This window comes from Solanum verrucosum, unplaced genomic scaffold (assembly GCF_900185275.1).
Source record: "Solanum verrucosum unplaced genomic scaffold, falcon-dt-bn FXZP01000058.1, whole genome shotgun sequence".
Lineage (NCBI taxonomy): Eukaryota > Viridiplantae > Streptophyta > Magnoliopsida > Solanales > Solanaceae > Solanum > Solanum verrucosum.
In genome coordinates, this window is record NW_026020303.1 from 2,151,136 (window position 1) to 2,172,368 (window position 21,233).

Below are 21,233 nucleotides of genomic sequence, written 5' to 3' on the forward strand. Positions count from 1 at the left end.
CCACCAGATCAGAATGGTTGTGGAAGACATTCCCAAAAACAACTTTTAAAACTCATACGGGACATTATGAGTTTTTGGTAATACCCTTTGTATTGACTAATGCACCTTCCACTTTCCAATGTCTGATGAACCATGTTTGTCAAAGATACATGAGGAAGTTTGTTTTGGTCGTTTTTATGACATTTTGATCTATAGTAAGTCCTTACAGGAATACCTTACTCATCTACAAATTGTTTTTGATATCATGGTGCAACAACATTTACTGGCAAAACAATCCAAATATGTGTTTGGGATTTCTAAGGTGGAGTATTTAGGCCATTTCATATCTTGTGATGGTGTTTCTACTGATCCTAGGAAAATTCAAGTTGTGCAACATTGGCCTACTCCTGGCAACCTTAAACAACTTAGAGGTTTCTTAGGCCTAGCAGTGTATTATAGGAAATTTATTAAAGGATATGGTGTCCTTAGTAGTTCACTTACTAAATTGTTAAAAAAGGACAACTTAATATGATCTGACAATGCCACTCAAGCGTTCAATAACTTGAAAGTAGCATCGACATCTGCTCTTATCCCAACAATACCTGATTACTCTATTCCCTTTGTTATTGAGATAGATGTCAATGGCTTTGGCATTGGTGTTGTATTGATGCAAAATGACCACCCCATTGCTTTTATTAGCCATGGTCTTTCTAGTTGCCATGTTGCCTTATTCGTGTATGAAAAGGAATTGTTAGCTTTGGTGTTTGTTGTTACTAAGTGGTCTCACTATTTTCTTGGACAACATTTCATTGTGCAGACATATCAGAAAGCATTAAGTATTTGATTTTGAGATCCAATATAAGAAGGGTAAGAAAAATTTAGCTGCTGATGCATTATCTCGAATTCAAGGTGTTGAGCTTATGGCCCTTATGGTGTCCTCAGTTCAGGTGGATTTATTGGATGAAATCAAAGCTAGCTGGTTGGCTGATCCAGAATTGAATGCTTTGATTCATCTTTGTAGGTTCAGCCTCAAAAGCACTTTACCTAATTCTCTGATCAACTAAGAAGAAAGGGTAAATTGGTTATTGGCAGGGATGCTACTCTTAGGTCTAAGATCTTATCTTTATGGCATTCTACTCCTACTGGTGGTCACTCAGGTATTGATGCTACTACCAGGAAAGTTTTGACATACTTTTACTGGAAGGGTATTAGATCCGACATAGCATCCTTTGTGAAGAAGTGTGTTATCTGCCAGAGGAACAAGTATGATACTTCAGCTTCACCTGGTTTGCTCCAACCTTTACCCATTCCATCCCTTCCTTGGACTGACATTTGTATGGATTTTATTGAAGGCCTTCCTAAGTCCAAAGGTAGAACAATCATTTGGGTGATAGTTGATAGGTTAACCAAGTCAGGACATTTCATTGCGTTGTCTCATTCTTACAGTGCTCAATCACTTGTTCCAATTTAATTGGATAACATCTTCAAATTACATGGTTTCCTTGCTACCATCACCAGTGATAGGGATCCAATTTTCATTAGCACTTTCTGGAAAGCTTTCTTAAATGCCCAAGGGGTTTCTTTGCAAACTTCTACAGCTTATCATCCTCAAACTGATGGCCAATATGAGATTTTAAATGGATGTCTTGAGACCTATCTCAGATGCTTTTGCACTGATGCTTCATTTGGGTGTCCTACTTGTCCTTGGCTGAGTGATGGTACAATTCCAGCCCCCATTCTTCTATTTCAAACCTCACCCTTTGAGTTCCTACATGGTTATCCTTCTCCCCTACACTCCCTTACTTGCCTGATGACTTGATGACTCTACTTCTGATGTTATTGAGGATCTGATGTTGCTCAGAGACTTCAAGCTTCATTTGGCTAAATTCCACTTGCATAGGGCTCAACAATGGATGCAATCTCAAGCCAATGCCCATAAGTCTGACAAACACTTTCAAGTTGGAGATTGGGTGTTTGTTAAAGACAGTCATATCGACAGTCTTCCCTCTCCATTTTTCCATACCACAAATTAACTTCCGTATATTTTGGTCCTTATCCTATTGTTGAGAAGATAGGTACAGTCGCTTACAAACTTCTTCCCCCCCCCCCCCCCCCGCCCCTGAAGTCCTTATCCACTCCACTTTCCACATATCTCAGCTCAAGTACTGTCCTGAACTGCCTACTGTTATTGTGTTCACCCTCCCGTCCTTGATTTGTCTAGTCCTCACTGCCCGAAACCTGAGTGTATCTTGGAGCGACGCATGATCAAGCGAGGTAACAATGTTGTAGCTCAATGGTTGATTAAATGGTCTGGTCTTGATCATTCTTATACTACTTGGGAACCTCTATCCTCAAGACTCGATTTCCTTCTGTCACCCTTGAGGCAAGGGTGTTGTTTCACAGGGGGTCTGTCACCATTTGCATTTCTGATTTTTAGCGGAAAGTTAGTTAGGATTACTTACTTCTAATTTCTGCTATTTTCATTGTAATTGTTTTCAGTTTCCTTATTGTAGTATAAGTAGAATCTGCAATGCTATTTTAAGGCATGACTTGAATGTGAAAGCTCAATACAATTTCCAATTCCTCTCTAATTCTCTCTCAGTTTCTCCTCTGTTCTTCCTCTTTCTCTCAATTCTCCTTCTTATCTTCATTTTGTCCCCTTGATACCCCCATTTTTGGTATCACTTGCATTCATGTATAAGATTTCGTGTTAGATCGTCAATCGTTCACTACTCATAACCACTAAATTCCTCAAAAAAAAAAAATTGCACACACGCAAGATTGGGAAGTTTAAGCAAAAATCAAGGCCAATAACCAAGCACCAACTTTTGTTAGAGCAAGGATCTGATGATAATTATGTCTCTCAAGGGATGAAACTCAAAATGATGGAAGCTCCGGGCATAAAGTAAAGCAAGAATGTAAGTGCAAATCATTGATCTTATAAGCACATAGAAACTACACATTCATGGTTTTAATCATCTCAAAACCTAGGAGATAAATGCGGGGTTCACATTAGGGGTAAAAAGAGGAAGTACAATCACGATCAATGACTAACAAAAACGTCATTAATGAACTAGTCTTTGTATACAAATTTATGGAAGTATATACTCAAACCTAAACAAACAACATTACATATATATCCAACCCTTGTATTACAAAGCCATTTCATTAAGTTCTAACAAGATGCAAAATGCCTTTCAAGACAATGTTCATAACCACACTGACTTGGGAAAGAAACTAGATAAAAATCTGCCTGCATCCAGTATCAACCCGCAAGAACTCTTCCAGTGCCTTAGGACTGTAAAAAGAGGATTCAAAGAGAAGAGAAAACAATGAGCGCACAAAGTTGATCCCAACACCAAAAGGAAAAGATCTAAGCCCAATTCAATCAATTAGGAAGTGTACTCGTACCTTGTTAGCAATGTTGTTGGAAAGCCAATCAAGACCCTCATAAAGTCCCTCTCCAGATGTTGCACAGGTGCTCTGAATGTACCTAAAAGTAGTCGAGACAAAATTTAGTGCATTCAGAAGTAAGGGAAATTGTCACAACTGCTAGCAAGTGTGCCTACCAGTGACGCTGCCTGAGAGAGTGCAGTCCAAGCTTATCAGTTATTTCGGCAGCATTCATTGCATTGGGAAGATCTTGTTTGTTAGCAAAAACAAGAAGCACTGCGTCCCGAAGCTCATCCTGGAACAGAGAGTAATGACTATTAAACTCCACAGGTCAGTCGGCAAAGTTTAAGTGCAACTTAAGAACAAAATCCTTTCACTTTGTCATTTAATAATTAATGTAACTATGAGCATAGTAAGTATGAGCTATGAGCAGAAAAAGCATTTGGGTACTGTGGTTCAGCATAGAAGCTCCCTGCTCCTACTCACCCTTTACTATTTTATGTGTTCTTTTCCTAAGAAACAATATATGGACACGTTGACCAGTGCAAACATAAAGTGAGTATTGACACTTCTCTCTTCCAGTTTAATTAAATGACAAGCAGAAGGAAAAATCTCCTCTTTGACTATTTCTCCCTGAACTCTTCTAGGTACTTCACCTGCTAATGGTTAAATCATAAATAACCAACTGTCCCATTCAACAATGGATCAAAGTTGATGAACTGTTCCAATTATGACATTCATCTTACTAACAATAACATCCTGAATAACATATCAAAGACAGAGGGACAAAATGATTGGTCGATATGACACACTCCATAAGATCAAGAAAAAATGTTTGACAATTTAGAATCACCGAAACATCATCTTTGGCTCCACTTGAAGCTCCAAAAAATTGAATTAAATTAGGTGCAGTCAATACCGTCAAGAGTTATACAGTTATCTTTTACTTTGGACCAAGCACAGTTCTTTTATCTTCATTCAAGCTGGGAGATCATTGTCAGTGTTGTTGACTGTAACTCTATCCTTGTTATAGAAATTGATAACATAACATAGATTATTCGTGTATAGTATCAGACTTTTGGCATACTCCTAAATGAGGATCACAGTAAAGTTTAAATCTAACTCAATTAACTCCCTCTAAATGGAAACTACGTTAGCTTAAGGCAAATGAGATAAGAATATTACCAAACTAAGATTTTGAAGTTGGACTAATCAAAATAAAGAAGGTATATTAGCACACAGTAGCGAAAATTCATTTCAAAATCACAATTTGCCAATATGCTCAAGGCTCCATTTAGGAACTCTGAATTGCATAAAATTAAGTTATATCCAAGTTTTTTTTTTCTGAAAATGAAGTTATATCCAAGATTATTGTCAGGGATGAAAAGTATTTTGTTTTTCTCATCCATAGTTTTGATTTATTATTAGTCCATGTTCAGGGATTTTCAGAAAATTAAGAGTCATCGCTTTGTAGTTTTTAAAAAGAAAAAAAAAACAATGGAAAAATAGTTCATTTTTTAGTTTTAATAATTGCTAAGCAAGCTTTATCTGACAAGATTTAGGGAAAAAAGTACTTCGTACGTTTCAATTTATATGGATGGTTTGACTTAGCATGGAGAGTTTAAGAAAGAGAGACTTTTGGCAGACATATATACAGTGTCATAACCACAAGTTGTAATCACAGTTGATGAAAACGACTATTGCAAATGCTTGTGCAATAGTTTCAACGGTTCGGATATCAGCTTGAAGAGATAATTAGTATACAATGCAGATTTCAGTACTATTCACTTAAAATAGTCGCAGATTTTTTTTTCCATGCAGCTTAAGCTTTAGAAGTTGAATCTCATTTCCTGAAAACAAAAAACAATATAAAAAAGGTGTGAGAATTATTACCTCATTTAACATCCTATGCAACTCATCTCTTGCCTCCACAACACGATCTCTGTCATTGCTATCAACCACGAAAATGAGACCCTGAGTGTTCTGGAAATAGTGTCTCCATAATGGACGAATCTGGGGAAAAAAAAAGTGGCTATGCATTAAACAGTTGAATCAAAGGCCTCATTCTATGAAGCACATAAGTCGAGGAAAGGGGAATGGTAAGATCAGCAAACAAAAGATAAAGACTTGCTCCCAGTTTATCATAAACAAATACCAAACTCTATGTTAACTTATATTCCTTAGACACTAAAAACATCTATACCTTGTCCTGACCCCCGACATCCCAAACAGTGAAGCTGATGTTCTTGTACTCAACAGTCTCCACATTGAAACCTGCAAATTATCAATTATTATTGACATCATCCGAGCAGTAATATTATAAGCATACAATTACAGAGATTAGAGTAAGCTAAAAACAGAGCTGATTATCTATTCATAGCAACACTTTCAACAAGGTTGTGAAAACAAGCACATAGAAGAAACATAACATACTTCCTTTCTTTAGTTCATTTTAAAGGCTCTTTTTTGGTGCATTTACAGAAATGTTTTCCTAAGAATTACGAAAAACTTGTTCATCTTAAAACCAAAAAATTGGTTTAGAAAAGCATAAACAATTTCCTACTGCCAAGTAATCCAAAAAAAAATAAAATGAAAAAATCAACCTCATTCTATTATAAAATGTTGATCTGGCAGAGAATGGAGATTAATTAGCATTCTAATTTAATCTTTCATATCAAAGACCCAAACAGAGCACGCCCTGTTTTCTTAGTTTTTAATCATAGAAAGTCAAGCTGTAGAATAGCCCCCTAAAGAGTATTAGGTGATAGACTTAAGGATTATATGCATACCCCTACTCTATTGCACCAGATGTCCATGAATATCCTTTTTATGATATACATCAACAGATTATGATAAAAGATGTTAGTATAATTTTAATTAAAATGTAACTTCTGTAATGTCCTTTGTAACCAGTCAAACAATGAAAAATAATGAATGCTAACATTCAATTAAGCTTCAAAATTGATACACTTCTTTATCTAAAATTCTAGAATTTCAGCAGACTCATAATTCACCTATAAAGAATTCTATTCTGAGGAAGAAAATCCAACCATAGCTTACATTTATGAATTTCTAAAGTTATTCTTTCAATACTATATGCAGCAGAGGTACTTTAGATGCAATTTTTGAAAGTTATACACTACAGTTGAACTGTTAATTTGTAAGTACAGATATGCATGTAAGTGAAGTACGTACCAATGGTAGGAATAGTAGTAACGATCTCGCCCAGCTTGAGCTTGTACAATATGGTGGTCTTACCAGCTGCATCAAGTCCAACCATGAGAATTCGCATTTCTTTCTTGGCGAAAAGCCGGCTGAAAAGCTTGGTGAATGTCAGCCCCATTTCTCCTTGTTGTTGGTGATCCCTATGTTAAAAGAGAACTAAATGATATAATAAAATATATTAACAAATATATAATATGAGTCACAAATCAAGTAATGAAATAGTATGTACTCTCGTCTCCTCAATTTATATCACAACTGTCTATTTTGGAATGTTTAAAATTTCCAGAACTAGTGTGTGTCTTGTATAAAGGAAAACACTTTCATGATAGTCATTATCTGATTTTTTTTGTGTTACAGAAAGTTATCTTTTATCAAAAGTGTCTCAACCCTTACTTTATATTACTTTTTTCAATAACAATTAGACATGATTATCAACCTTTAACACTCAAAAAATTCATCAAACAGTCAATGCAGAACACCTTCAAATCCATTAAGCTATTTAAACTTTCAATTTTGATATGATGTTCTTCAATGAAACTAAATCTTCGACTATCATTATAATATTTTTCTTCCATTATCACTGACATAATATATAACTCAATACAACATCTTAAACTCAACTCCCTTTAAAATGTCCTCATATAAAACGGAATGAAAGTATTGATTTGTTGCAAAATCCAGCGTATCATGAAATGGATCTGAATGAGAAAGCAATTTTTCAGAAATCAAAATTTAAATTCACAATTCAAAGCTCTCTATGAAAAAATTCAAATTCAAAATTCAAAGTTAATACGATTTGATCTTCAGATCATAACACAACAACAAATTCAGGTCATAAATAAAACAAAAAAAAATGTGATGAATAACCTCAAATCAAATGCAAATCACCGAAAAAGATAAATGTATCCCAAAAAATTCAACCAAAAAAAAAAGGAAAATTTTGATTTTAACAATATGATTGCTGAATTATAGATAAGAATCATGAAAAAAAACTATCTCGAATCAAGAAAATTAATCTGAAAACTGATTTTTTTTTTTTTTTTTTAAAACACAAACTCTAATTAGATAAGTTTTATAATTTGAATTTATAAATGATAAAACGTAGAGATGTTACCTGAAAGATGATTATGGAAGAGGGATCTAATGAAGAAAGAACGAGAGAGTGAAGCCTGAGATTAACGCCAAATTTGGAGAGGGTAATAAGAAAAGGAAGAGAGGAAATAAATAAAGGGAATGAGATGTTTGTGATGCACTAAATTGACATTTCATTTTGTTACAATAACGGGAAATGCCCTTACATTCTGTTATCAACTTTCTTTGGCCCAAATTACCCAAACTCACAGCCTATAAGTTTTATTTACGTACTATTTTTAAAAAAAATAAAATTGTAAATGTAAATATTATTTGAAAGGGTCTAAATCATCTAATTAAACTGGTTATATTTTACGTAATTAAACTCTAATTTTATTTGTTATGAGTTCTCTTTTTAAGAGAAGACAAGTTAAAAATCGTTGCAAGTTTCTTCATTATTTCTTAACTCTTCTTCTTAGCTTATTTTTGTGGAAATTCAGAGACTAGAATAGGAAAACTTTTTCTTGCCTTTCATTCATTTATCAATGATGTATATATACAAAATATCTAGAAGAAGAAAACAAAATAACTCATATACGTGTATGAATTCTAATTGGCTAGCACTACACTACAAAAATATACAGTTGAGTGTACTATTTCGTACAAGAAATACACAAATCCGTTACATAGGAATCTGCATATTTCTTGCCTAATTTTCATCCATTTATCCTCATTTATTTGTCCAAATCATCTCTCAAATAAGGCTGTCCAGAATTGAATTTTGGGCCTTCATTTGTTGTTGGGCTGAGACATTAACTTTTGGTTGAAAGTTTTGCATTTGGACCAGCTGAGATATAGACTCAATATTGTCTCTGAATTTCGTTTGATTGAGAAGCTTCCCAGTAGTCAGAACTTGAGCTTTCTTAGCTTCTTTCTCCTCTTCACTGACTTTCTTGATTTCAATTCCAACATCCCCCTCAAGTTGGAGGGGAGTGAAGCGATCCCCAACTTGCCGAGAATTGAACGATGAGAGGGTCCTAATAAAGGTTTGGTGAAGAGATCAGCAAGCTGAGAGGAAGAGGGTACAAATTGAAGAGATATCAACCCCGAAAGAAATTGTTGCCTAACAAAATGGCAATCAATTTCTACGTGTTTGGTTCTTTCGTGAAAAACTGGATTGCAGGCAATGTGAATGGCGACCTGGCTATCAGAGTGAAGGGGAATCGAAACTGAGGGAGAGGCTCCAAGGTCTGTGGAGTGTGAGTACATGAAGTTTGATGAATGATTCCTTGTGATGCAAAAAATTCAGATGATAGATTGCTTCCACCCAATTCTAGTGCATTATCAAATCTAATCATCTTAACCTTAATATTAAACTGTCTTTCAATCATCACAAGAAAATACTTTAGGATAGTGAAAGCATTGCCCTTTGTTTTCAAAAGACAAGTCCAGGTTGATCTACTATAGTCATCCACTATAGTTAAAAAATATTTGTATCCATCGTGTGAAGGGGTTTTGTATGGACACCAAGTGTCAATATGTATCAATTCAAAGATCTTCTTAGTACTAATCTCACTAGACTGGAAAGGTAATTTTTTTTGTCTAGCTAAATGACAGATATTGCAATCAGAATGAAAATGAAGAAGAGAAACAAGAGTTGAACAAACATTTTTCATTAATTGAAATGGCATATGCCCTAATCTAAGGTGTCATAGCCTTACATCAGAACTACTTTTTATAGGAATGGGAAAAGTACTAGAAATAGAAAGACAACTAGAATTCTCTTGTTCAGATAATTTAACTGCTCTGCCATCGAAACTCTTAAGATATTGGAAGCTTGACTCTAAGAGATATAGTTTTGTCCTCACTTCACCAAATTCCAGAGGCCTCTTCATTGAAGGGCCCTGCAGAAAACAACTAAAAGAAGAAAAAATGAGTAAACAACTTAGAGCCTGTTTGGATGGGCTTTTAAGCTGGTCAAACTGGCTTAAAAGCCAGTTTTTGACTTATTAGAGTGTTTGGCAATTATCAAAGTGACTTATTTTAAGTCAAAAATGACTTATTTTAAGCCAAAAGCTAAAAGCTAGGGGAGGGGAGCTTCTTTTTTTTTTTAACTTAAAAGCCCTTTTATGTTGACCAAGTATATTACCTTTTTGCCCTTAATTCTTTTATACAATTTCCAAATTGCCCATATTGAATTATTATTATTATTATTATTATTATTATTATTATTATTATTATTATTATTATTATTATTATTATTATTATTATTATTATTATTATATTATTATTATTATTATTATAATTATTATTACTATTACTATTATTATTATTATTATTATGTTTATTATTATTATAATAATAATAATTATAATTCTTATAATTATTATTATTATATTATTATTATTATAATTATTATTACTATTACTATTATTATTATTATTATTACTATTACTATTACTATTATTATTATTATTATTATTATTATTATTACTATTACTATTACTATTATTATTATTATTATTATTATTTTATTATTATTATGTTTATTATTATTATTATTACTATTACTATTATTATTTTATTATTATTATTATTATTTTATTATTATTATTATTATTTTATTATTATTACTATTACTATTATTATTATTATTATTATTTTATTATTATTATTATTATTATTATTATTATTATTATTATTATTATTATTATTTCTGAAATATGAATTTATATTCCTCTTATAAGGTGGTAAAGAAATATGTGAATGATAGAAAAATATTATTACTTATGGATGTAAAACATAAATTAATTTTGTTTTAATTTTTTTTTTAAGTATAAAAACCTTAAATTAATCAACTTTTTATCATGTTAACAGCTTAAAGGGTATTTCAGACATTTTGATAAAAAAAAATGTTTACCAGCACTTATTTGCCAAACACATCAACAACTTTTTTTTCAACTGCAGCACTTTTATCCAAACACATAACTACTTATTTTAAAAATAAGTTCCAGCACTTTAAAAAGTTACTTTTTAAAAGTTACTTTTTTTAAGTCAATCCAAACGGGCTCTTAATTGTTTGCACAACTTATAGACTGAAATGAGGTTATATTCGAAACAAGGAATAAACAATACATCATTTAAGATGAGTTTAGGATGCAAAGAGATACTTCCATATTGAGTGACCTTGACCTTATAAGAATTAGGAAGATCAACAAATATAGGAGACTCAAGAGTTCTAAGTTCTAAGAAAATCCTTGAATCAAAACACATGTGTTGTGTAGCACCTGAATCTAGTATCCAGGTTTGGTGTTTGAACTGGACAAATTTATGAGGTGATTTGAAAACATTACTAGCACAGGTCACTGCATTAGCTGCTGTATTATATGGTGATTCTTCTGGTTGATTCATTTGCACATTCTAAAGCATCTGAATGAGTTGTGAGCATTGATCTTTGGTGAAATGTTTCCCCTGCCCTTCTCCATCAAAATGCTCTCCATTTTGTTCTTGTGTTCCTTCCATGAAGACGACATTGTTCTTCACATTTCCCAGGAATCTCTTAGCTTTGGTAAACTTGAAGTCACTAGGAAAGCCTATTATCCTATAGCATTTATCCACAGAATGCCCAGGTTTTTTACAGTTTGAGCACACCAAATTAGTTTTCTTCTGTTTGGCTTCATAATATCCAGACTTCTGACCAAGAGTGGTCTGATTAGTGGCCAAGAAGAAAGTAGAGTTCCCTAGATAGTGTGAGCTCATATACACTTCCCTCTACTTCTCATCTTGCATTAAGAGTGAGTAAGCATGATTCACAAAGGGTAATGGTGAGAGCATCAGAATATTGCTTTTCCCAGCTGCATAGACATCATTTAAACCCATTAGAAACTGAATCAATCTTTCATCTTGAAGAGACTTACCTATTTTTGCTTTTCCACCACACTGGCAGTCACATGTGCAGTTGACAGAAGTGCTTAGAGCATCAAGCTCATCCCACAACCTCTTGATTTTTGTGAAATACCCAGCAATATCATTTGATCCCTGCACTAAATCACTCAACTCTTTTTGTATTTGATAGAGTTGAGCACTATTACTTTGCCCAAACCTGTTCTCAAATTCCAGATCTTTGGTTGTTTTGGAGTTGATGACACTGGCAACTATCTCCTTTGAGAGAGAGAGTTGAGCAACCATGACAACACCATGTCATTGCACCTGCTCCATAGTTTGAAATCAGCTGAAGTAGGAGCTAGTTCCTTTTGAGTACCATCAATGAACCCAATCTTATTTTTTGCTGAAAGGGCTATCAAGATTGACCTCTTCCATCCCCATATTCCTTTCCATTAAAGGGTGAGTTGACAAGATTCATTCCTGGGGAATCAGAAGCATGAAGAAAGAAAGGATGAGTGTGATCTGATAGAGGGTTTGAGGTATTTCCAGTTATTTTAGTGTTATCAGGAGTGACTACAGTTCCTATCACCAATGTTGGATAGTAAAAAAGGAGAATAGTGAGAAAAATGGAAAAGAAGAAAAGCTAACAGAGAAAGAGGATCTCAGATTTGCTCTGATACCATGTGGAAATTCAGAGACTAGAATAGGAAAAAAATTTCTTGCCTTTCATTCATTTATCAATGATGTATATATACAAAATATCTAGAAGAAGAAAACAAAATAACTCCTATACGTGTATGAATTCTAATTGGCTATCACTACACTACAAAAATATACAACTGTGTGTACTATTTCGTACAAGAAATACACAAATCCGTTACATAGGAATCTGCATATTTCTTGCTCAATTTTCATCCATTTGTCCTCATTTATTTGTCCAAATCATCTCTCAAATAAGGCTGTCCAGAATTGAATTTTGGCCTTCATTTGTTGTTGGGCTGAGACATTAACTTTTGGTTGAAAGTTTTGCATTTGGACCAGCTGAGATATAGACCCAATATTGTCTTTGAATTTCGTTTGATTGAGAAGCTTCCCAGTAGTCAGAACTTGAGCTTTCTTAGCTTCTTTCTCCTCTTCACTGACTTTCTTAATTTCAATTCCAACAATTTTCTTCACCTTTAACTGCAGTAAATTTTCTTCTTTATCATTGATACTTAACATACTTTTGCTGCTTTGAATATTTTTCAGTAAATTTTAGGATTTTTTTTGTTGGGTCATTTTTTGTTCTGCTATGTATTGTAGCTTAACTTTAATTGTGTTCTTCTTGTTATTTTTAGTGTTTTATAACATTTTTTATCATGCCTTTTCAGTATACTTCTTTCTTTTGGTAATGCAATATAATGATTTGATTCTTCTTCAGTAAAGTTTAGGAATTTCATAGTGTGCCTATTTTTGTTGTTCGAATATATTATAGAAAGACTGGATTTTTTTCTTCAAGTAAATTTTAGGACGATTTATTGTGTATTTTTTATCCTCAATTTTGTTCATTCTTCAATAATTTTTTGAATTTCTTTCTACGTTTTTTTGTTTTTCTTTCTATAAATATACAATGTGTATACTCTTCTATTATTTATTAGTACTAGGTGTATGTACATTATAATCTACTGATTTTTTTAATGTTTATGCATCTCAAAATGGTCTATCACGTTGATAGAAAAGTTGGATAAAAGAAATAAGATGGATATAGTATCTATGATGTTAGGTATTGTATCGCATTTGAACCGGAATGACCAACCGATTATGCCAATTGATATATACTCTAGTAAACTACTAGTTTACTTTTGCATGAGATTCATTCATCATGTCCATATTTTTATACAACAAACAAGAAAAAGACGGTAACATTTGAAGTAAACATTCAAAACTCATTTTGATTGTAGTAATCTGAAGATATTTAATCTTCCAATAATTTATAGTCTCAATATAATAATTATTTTTCTTTTCAATTCCTCTAAAACATAAAAAGTTTCTTTTGAGACTGACTATATCCCCAATATTATGAACTATTTCAGTTCTTTGAATATTAACAAATTAGCAATTTCGGAGCTCTCAATTAATTTTGTATACTACAATAAATTTTACAACACCATCCGTATGGTGACCATCTCCTTCAAGGAGAAAATTATTCTTAATCTCATGGTAAAAATTATTAAAGAAAGACTTGTTTCTTGACAACCAATAACAATTTTGTGTTATCAACAATAATATTTATTTTGATCATAGCAACAATCTTTATAGGAAATAATTATTTCTTTCTTTTGTCCTTCAATAGTTCATGATAAAACATACCACAATATTTATGATGTACTCAAAGTATATGACCAAATGATCATTTATGTCAAAAAAATTATTTTCAATATCTCAAACCTTCTGAAGAGGTGACCAAATGATCATTTATCCAACCATACATAATATGAACACAAGTCACATTCTCTTCAAGAAATGGACCATAACCATTTGTACATATTCCATAAGTTTTTATTAGAAATTAAACTAATTGTCATGCTTTGACATTATCAAATTTATTTGACCCACTTCAACATCATTTTAAAAGGTCAACTGTATTAAATGTACTACCTCTTGTATTTCTTTATTATGATGGAGGATTAACAGAACTTTTCAAACTGGATTGTACCAACAACAATGCGCCCAATAACCTTTCATACTACTTTGATGACCAACAATTACCTTCACATTTGAAGTACCATCTTAAGAACCCATAATGTTCTTCCTTTTAATTACCACAGTGATGACCATTAACATTTTACCACTCATATTCATACATTCAATCACTTGTCATTTTTAGACATATTATGCTATGCTACCACATTCACATAAGAGAATGGAGCAAATCAATTGGACAGATTTCGTGACTTTAATCAAAAACATATTATTTTGTGTTAGTCATCACCATATCATCACTATGATGCATTAGGAGTTAAACTTATTGTCTTACCCATATCAAGAAGTCTTAGGCCATAAATTAATGAGACTTGAACCCAACATCTTATTTTTACAATGCATCATAATTATAGTCCGATGTCTTACCCTCTTGATGTCATAGAACTTTACTCCATGGACTTTCCCTCAGCTAATGGCATCACATGCCAAAGTGAAATAAAACTCACATTTGAGTCCTGTAAATAAATATCATTTAAATTGGAGCCTTGCACTTGTCATTTAGATTGAGTGCCAAAAATTAACATGGACTCTTATGACTGATCAACTTATCCGGAGTAAAGACAATGTCCATTCTGACTTGTATCATTAGCAACTAAGATAATAAGATTATAAAAATGATACCATGGAAGCAGTAGTATTTATTTGTTAAAACATATTTGCAATAGATGTTAAGGGGACTTTACCTTTCATGAGTGTTATCCATTAAATGTACTATAAGTCACATTTCATAGTGTAGTTAGAATTTATACTATTTTTGGTAATTGAATAAACAGAAATATAAATCATTTATACTCTGAAATGATTTTAATCCTTGATTCATGTCATTATATAATTTGATTTTAAAAAATAATTAGATAGACAAAAGTAAATAGACAAAAGCATAATTAATTGATATAATCGACTATTGAAGTTCATGACATTAATTATGGAAGAAGCTTTTCTTATTCTTTCAAGTATTCTCCTAATCTTCAAGTGTATCCCATATGAACTCTAATACATTTATTTATAGTATTAATTACATAGAGACATACAATAGGTTAGTCATAAACATGACATTAATCATAAAAGTTGTGGAGACATTTACCATGTAAGTTATGGAGAAATATCAAAGGGAAATGTTATAGAGGTGTGGAAATTACTAAACATTATGGTAAAGTTATGGACATCCACATAAATATATTTACAACAAAAAATTATAAGTTTTATTTAATTATTGCGACGTGCAATACATTCAATATGGTGCAGTAAAATATTCATGATTATTTTTTAAAAATAATTAAATACATATAATATTACAATATTGATCCTTCCTTGAGAATCATCAATAATGTATTTGACTTTACAAATTCCCAATAAATGCGAATAGCCATTAGACTACAAAATCCAAAAAAAACTCATGTCCTCCAATTGTTGTTTTATGTTTGTCAAGAAATGTGAGAATTGCTTTCATTCTGACCTAAAATTGATCAGAATGGAAGCTTTTAGAGTTTCTTCAAACCCATCCTATGAGATGTTACCTACATCCTTCCAAAATTCACCCCCTTCACAATCAACACATCATCATCACTTTGATACTGAATTGGAGAACCTACATGTTGTTCAAAAAATTGGATCATTATTGTTTGGTTTTGGTGTAATGATCCTTCTTTTATTTGGTATCTTTGGAATTATTGGTTTTGGTATGACAAGTTCAGCTAATTACATGAACAACCAAATCATTGTAAAACATGGAATTGATTTTGATTCCATGACTATATACAATTTACAACCTTCACCTAATTCAACGATCGTAGCTGGATGCAATGTGACATTCAAGGTGACAAACAAGAGAGACGTTGAATATTTCTACGATAAAGGAATGATATGGGTATTTTTTGATGAGAAAATTTTATGGACGTTACCTACTAGAGAATTTTATCAAGCAGTTAGCGAGAAAACGTTTTTGAACGTATCAGCAGCCCCTGCTACAATTGAGACGGATATATATGTTCCACGGGCACTTGTTAGCAGTCAGAAAATGCATCGATCTGAGATATTCAAGATTAGGTTTGACATATTTTATCGCGGAGGAGTTGGACATAATGGGTTTAATTTGGGTGGACTAAAGTATTTTTGCGATGTTAATATGACTTTTCACGATCAAAATACTCTTGTGAGCGGACCAAACAAATGTGTTGGCAAATTTGAGGATTTCTCTACTTGTTCTTCTTTATTCTTTTGTACGTCCATAAAATTTTGACATCATCATTAGTTTTTTAGTATATATACATACCTTCTTGATCCAATATGTATTCTTCATAGAGGTAGTAATTAATTAATAATGGGTCTATTTTTCCTGCATTTCCTAGGTTTTGATTTTTAGTTGTCTTTGTTTTTGTTCCATTTTCTGAAAAGGATTTTTAAAGTAGGGATGTTTTCATGAAACAAATTCTACAAAATGTAGATGTTTCCTACGTTATTCATAATATGTTAAAGTGATCGATAATATAATTTTATAGTATCATTTTATTTATAAAGAACATAAGCCAGATGAAGAAACACAAAAAATATAAAATATAGAAGATCATAATAAAATCATCGACGGGAGAAAAAGAGCGAGGAATGATTATAGGGTCAATTTTTAGAAGTTTTTAAACCATCACATATAAAAAATAATTAAATCATTGAAATTTGCTCTGTCATATAATTATTTCATACTTTTTTTAAGACTCTCTTTGTTTCAAATAGAATGACCTAGTAATAGACCAACAACTTGGCATTAAAAGTTTGATGTGCCCATTAATTAAAGGGAAAATTGTATGAAATAGCAAACTATTAATTCAAATTAAATGTTATAGCCATAGTTTAATTTAATTGTAATTCGCAGCAAACATCCCCTTTTTTTGCCATCTGATTCGATATACAATTAGCCATTTTCGGTATACACTTAGCCATTTTATACATTTCGGTATAAAATGTATAAAATGCGTTTGTGTTTATATAAAGCGAGAGAAAAGTGTATATACAAATACAAATACATATATTTTCGTGCTATACACTTATAATTATACAAATACAGATCTTATTATACAAATTACAATGTATAGATGAATTTATACAAAACTGAACAATTTGTATTAAATTGGATATTTGTAGCGAATTATACAAATCAAAAGCTCCATAGCAAACATAAAATTTGCTATGAAGCACAATTATGCAAACTATAACTATAACATATAAATATGATTTTTATGTTTGCTATATGTGAAAGTTGCTCATAATTAAATGTATCAATATTTCCATAATGACGTGCCTTTTGTAAGAGTTGGTTCATTGTTGTCAGAGTAGGAAAATTATTAAATTCATATAGTTTCAAGTACTAATTAGACACTACTATAAAGGAACAAATAGATCTCTTTTTCCAGTGGATACTCCTTGAGCGTGAGAAGATACACTTCTTTCCACAACATAAAACACCATCACCTACTGTAAGATAAAACACCTACTAATAATTTCAATCTTTAGTACTAACAATGTAAAATTTTGTAACATACTTCCCAATGTAAAGATACTTCTCAATCTTATTCAATTCACAACGTTGGATACATCAATATATACATGAGTATATTTTATAGGACTCCAAAGTAATAATTGTTAAGGACTCCTAATCTAAAACTAATTACACGACTTCTTTAAATAGAAATAGACTTTCACTCAAATTCCTACGTGACATTATCATTACACTTCCCCACAAGATGAACAAGGAGTGGAACAATTGTCAACTTGCTCTTCAAATTCAGAAATCGGACCTTGGACAAAGGCTTGGTAAGAGCATCAGCCACTTGATCATGGGAACTCACATATCTAACTGATAAGGTCTTCGCACGAGCCTTGTCACGAACAAAATGAAAATCTATTTCCATATGTTTTGTTCGGGAATGAAAAATGAGATTAGCAGTTAAGTAGGTAGCACTAAGATTATCACACCAGAGAGTGGGAAGAGAGGTGGTGAAGCATCCAATCTCTAGTAGGAGATGTTCGACCCACGTCATTTTAGATGTAGCAGCTGCAGCTAATGCATAATATTCTGCCTCCATGCTTGACCGTGATACACTCTTTGCTTTCGAGAAGCCCAGTAAATCAAATGAGAGCCAAGAAAAATAGTGAAACCATTAGTAGACTTGTGATCATCAACATCACCTCCCCAGTCTGAATCACTGTAACCATGAAGTAAGGTGGATGACCCATGAGATGATGTATCCTTGACATAACGGAGAATAGTTTGACAGCAACCCACTGAGAATCCATAGGTCAATGCATAAACTGTGATACTTTGCTCACCGCGTACGCTATATCGGGTCTAGGAAATGTCAAATATTGTAGATCTCCGACAATACTTCTATATAGAGTCTGATCATGAAATGGACATCCACCAGTATTGGAGAGTTTGGACGAGGATGAAGCGGTTGTGGAGACCGGACCACACGACCCCATTTGCACACGATTAAGGAGGTCTGTGACAAACTTACCTTGTGATAAATTCAATCTGATAGAAACTAAGATGAAATGAAATGAAAATGAAACTTTACTGGTTAAATAAAGTGCAAGAATTTTTAACACTATATTAACCAATAACAATGTCCGTATGGAGTGGACAGATCTCCAGATATAAAGATAATAATAATATTTTTCCTTTCTTATAATTCTCCTAAAATACAAATATTTATAGTAAACATAAGACAACTGCTAATAGATAGATATAGAAACAGTTATTGCTGCAAATAACTGCTACTACCTGTTGATAATAACTTCTACTTTATAACTACTATAGATAATTATTGTTTATATATTTTATCCTACTTCAAACAAAGTAACTAAGACAGATAAACTAAGATAGATTATCTCCACATGCTGCTTGCCTATATTTTCTTCTAGAGTAAGTCCTTAAAGGAGCATTCATATTAGTGCATCCTCCCTGAAAAGTCGTCTTGTCCTCAAGGAGAAAAGAAGAAAACTAATCTGCAATGAGAACATAGCTTTCCCAACTAGATTCTTCAAGCGGACGGTCAACCCAGTGAACGAGTAATTCCAAAGAAGAAGAATCAACTTCTTTAACCCATTGATGTGCAAGAATCTTAGCAAGAGATATGGTGAATTCCCAATCTTCATTAAGAGGAAGAGGGGTTGCTGGTGTAACATCTTGTTGACCATGAGCTGGACGGAGCAAAGATACATGAAAAATCGAATGTACTTTGGAGGAAGCGGGAAGCTCCAGTTCATAAGCTTTAGGTCCAACATATCGTACAATTTTATATGGTCCAAAAAATTGAGGTGACAATTTTTTGCACCTGCGATGAGCCAAAGAACGTTGACGGTAAGGCTGAACACGTAGAAAGACAGAATCTCTAACTTGAAAGGTAACATCTTGACGATGAGAATTAGCTTGTTTCATTCGAGTTTGAGCCTTTAAAAGATTATCCTTGAGAATTTTCAGCATGCCATCACGATTCAAAAGTTGTTCTTCAAGTTCAGCAATGCGTGTTTCTCCATGAACAAAAGGAGAAATGGATGGAGGATCCCTACCATAAACAACCTTGAATGGGGTAGTTTTTGTGCATGAGTGGAAGCCTATGTTAAAAGAAAACTCGGCCCATAGTAGATATTGACTCCATGTAAAAGGCTGCTCCATAATAAAGCATCGTAAATACGATTTCAAGCATTTGTTAACCACCTCTGTTTGTCCATCAGATTGTGGATTGTAAGATGTACACATTCTTAGCCTTGTTTGGCTAAGTCGAAAAAACTCCTGTGAAAAAGCACTGAGAAAGATAACATCCTGATCAGATAATTGACCGAGGAATGTCATGGAAACACATAATATATATGTAAAAAACCTTAGCAACAATCTTGGCAGTATATGGGTGAGAAAGTGGGATGAAATGAGAATACTTGCTGAGATGATCTACGACAATCAAAATTGTATCAAAACCACCCGATTTGGGAAGTCCTACAATGAAGTCAAGTGAGACATCTTCCCAAATTCTATCAGGTATAGGCAAGGGTTGTAGAAGTCCAACAGGTGCTAAAGCTTGTATTTGGCTTGTTGACATACCAAACAGTTCTAAACGAAGACCTTAACATCATGGTTCATCCTTGGGCACTTAAAGGTTTTCAAATATCCTCCATACCCGTAAGAAGGTGTGTCGTGAGACTCTAAGAGAAACTTTTGTCGAATAGAAGATTGATTCGGAATGACCAACCTTTCCTTGAAATAATGTTTCTAATCCACAAGATGAAAATCTGGTTGTAAGGAAGGATCATGGTGAATAGCTTGAATAATCTCACGAGTATATGTATGTGCTTGAAGAGCATTTTTCCAATTGGAAAAATCCATCGACACAGGAATAGCAAGAGCCAGAAATTCAACATTTAATGGCCTCCTTGAAAGAGAATCAACTCCCAAATTATCTTTCCCAGCTTTGTAAGCAATTGTGAAGTTGAAGGGAAGCAATTTCATTAATAATCGTTCCTGCTCATTAGTAGTAACATGCTAGGAAACGAGATACTTGAGGCTGCATTGATCTGTTCAGACATAAAAATGATATCCCAGGAGGTAGTGTTTTCAGTTCTACAAAGCTAAAGCAAGAGCAAGCGATTCGCAGTCATAAGTAGACTTTAAACGACTGGAAAAAAGAAAGTCCATTACTAAAATAAGCAATAGGATGGTAATCCTAAAGAATAATAGCCCCTATTCCTTCTGAAGAAGCATCACATTCCACCATAAATGGTTGAGTGAAATCTGGAAGTTGTAGTACCGGAACAGTTATTGGAGTTTGCTTTAGAAGTTGGAAAGAATTCTCAACTGAGTTCGACCATTGAAAAGCATTTTTCTTGGTAAGTTCAGTGAGTGGTTGAGCCATCATTCCATAACCCTTCACAAATATGCGATAATAACCGGT

At 33.0% G+C, this 21,233-nt stretch overlaps 3 protein-coding genes across 6 annotated transcripts in view; all 3 read right to left on the reverse strand.

The window, feature by feature from the left end:
• LOC125835020 (ATP-citrate synthase alpha chain protein 2) overlaps nucleotides 1-21,233 on the reverse strand; it is an 877,357-nt gene that overhangs the window by 85,156 nt on the left and 770,968 nt on the right. The window lies entirely within an intron of this gene.
• LOC125835024 (ADP-ribosylation factor 2-like) lies at nucleotides 3,045-7,796 on the reverse strand. Of its 2 annotated transcripts, none has more exons than XM_049514164.1 (7): nucleotides 7,712-7,796; nucleotides 6,568-6,737; nucleotides 5,576-5,646; nucleotides 5,266-5,385; nucleotides 3,549-3,667; nucleotides 3,391-3,472; nucleotides 3,045-3,277 (listed from the first exon to the last, which is right to left on the reverse strand). In XM_049514164.1, the coding sequence occupies exons 2-7, from the start codon at nucleotides 6,713-6,715 to the stop codon at nucleotides 3,272-3,274; spliced, it is 546 nt and encodes a 181-aa protein (XP_049370121.1). In that variant the 5' UTR covers nucleotides 6,716-6,737; nucleotides 7,712-7,796; the 3' UTR covers nucleotides 3,045-3,271. The 2 variants fall into 2 exon arrangements, with proteins under 2 accessions (XP_049370121.1, XP_049370122.1); XM_049514165.1 differs by having other exon boundaries at nucleotides 6,568-6,753; nucleotides 7,712-7,772.
• On the reverse strand, nucleotides 11,089-11,856 carry LOC125835013 (uncharacterized). Its single transcript, XM_049514152.1, has 2 exons — nucleotides 11,482-11,856; nucleotides 11,089-11,376 (listed from the first exon to the last, which is right to left on the reverse strand). Exons 1-2 carry the CDS (start codon nucleotides 11,854-11,856, stop codon nucleotides 11,089-11,091), a joined length of 663 nt encoding a protein of 220 aa, XP_049370109.1.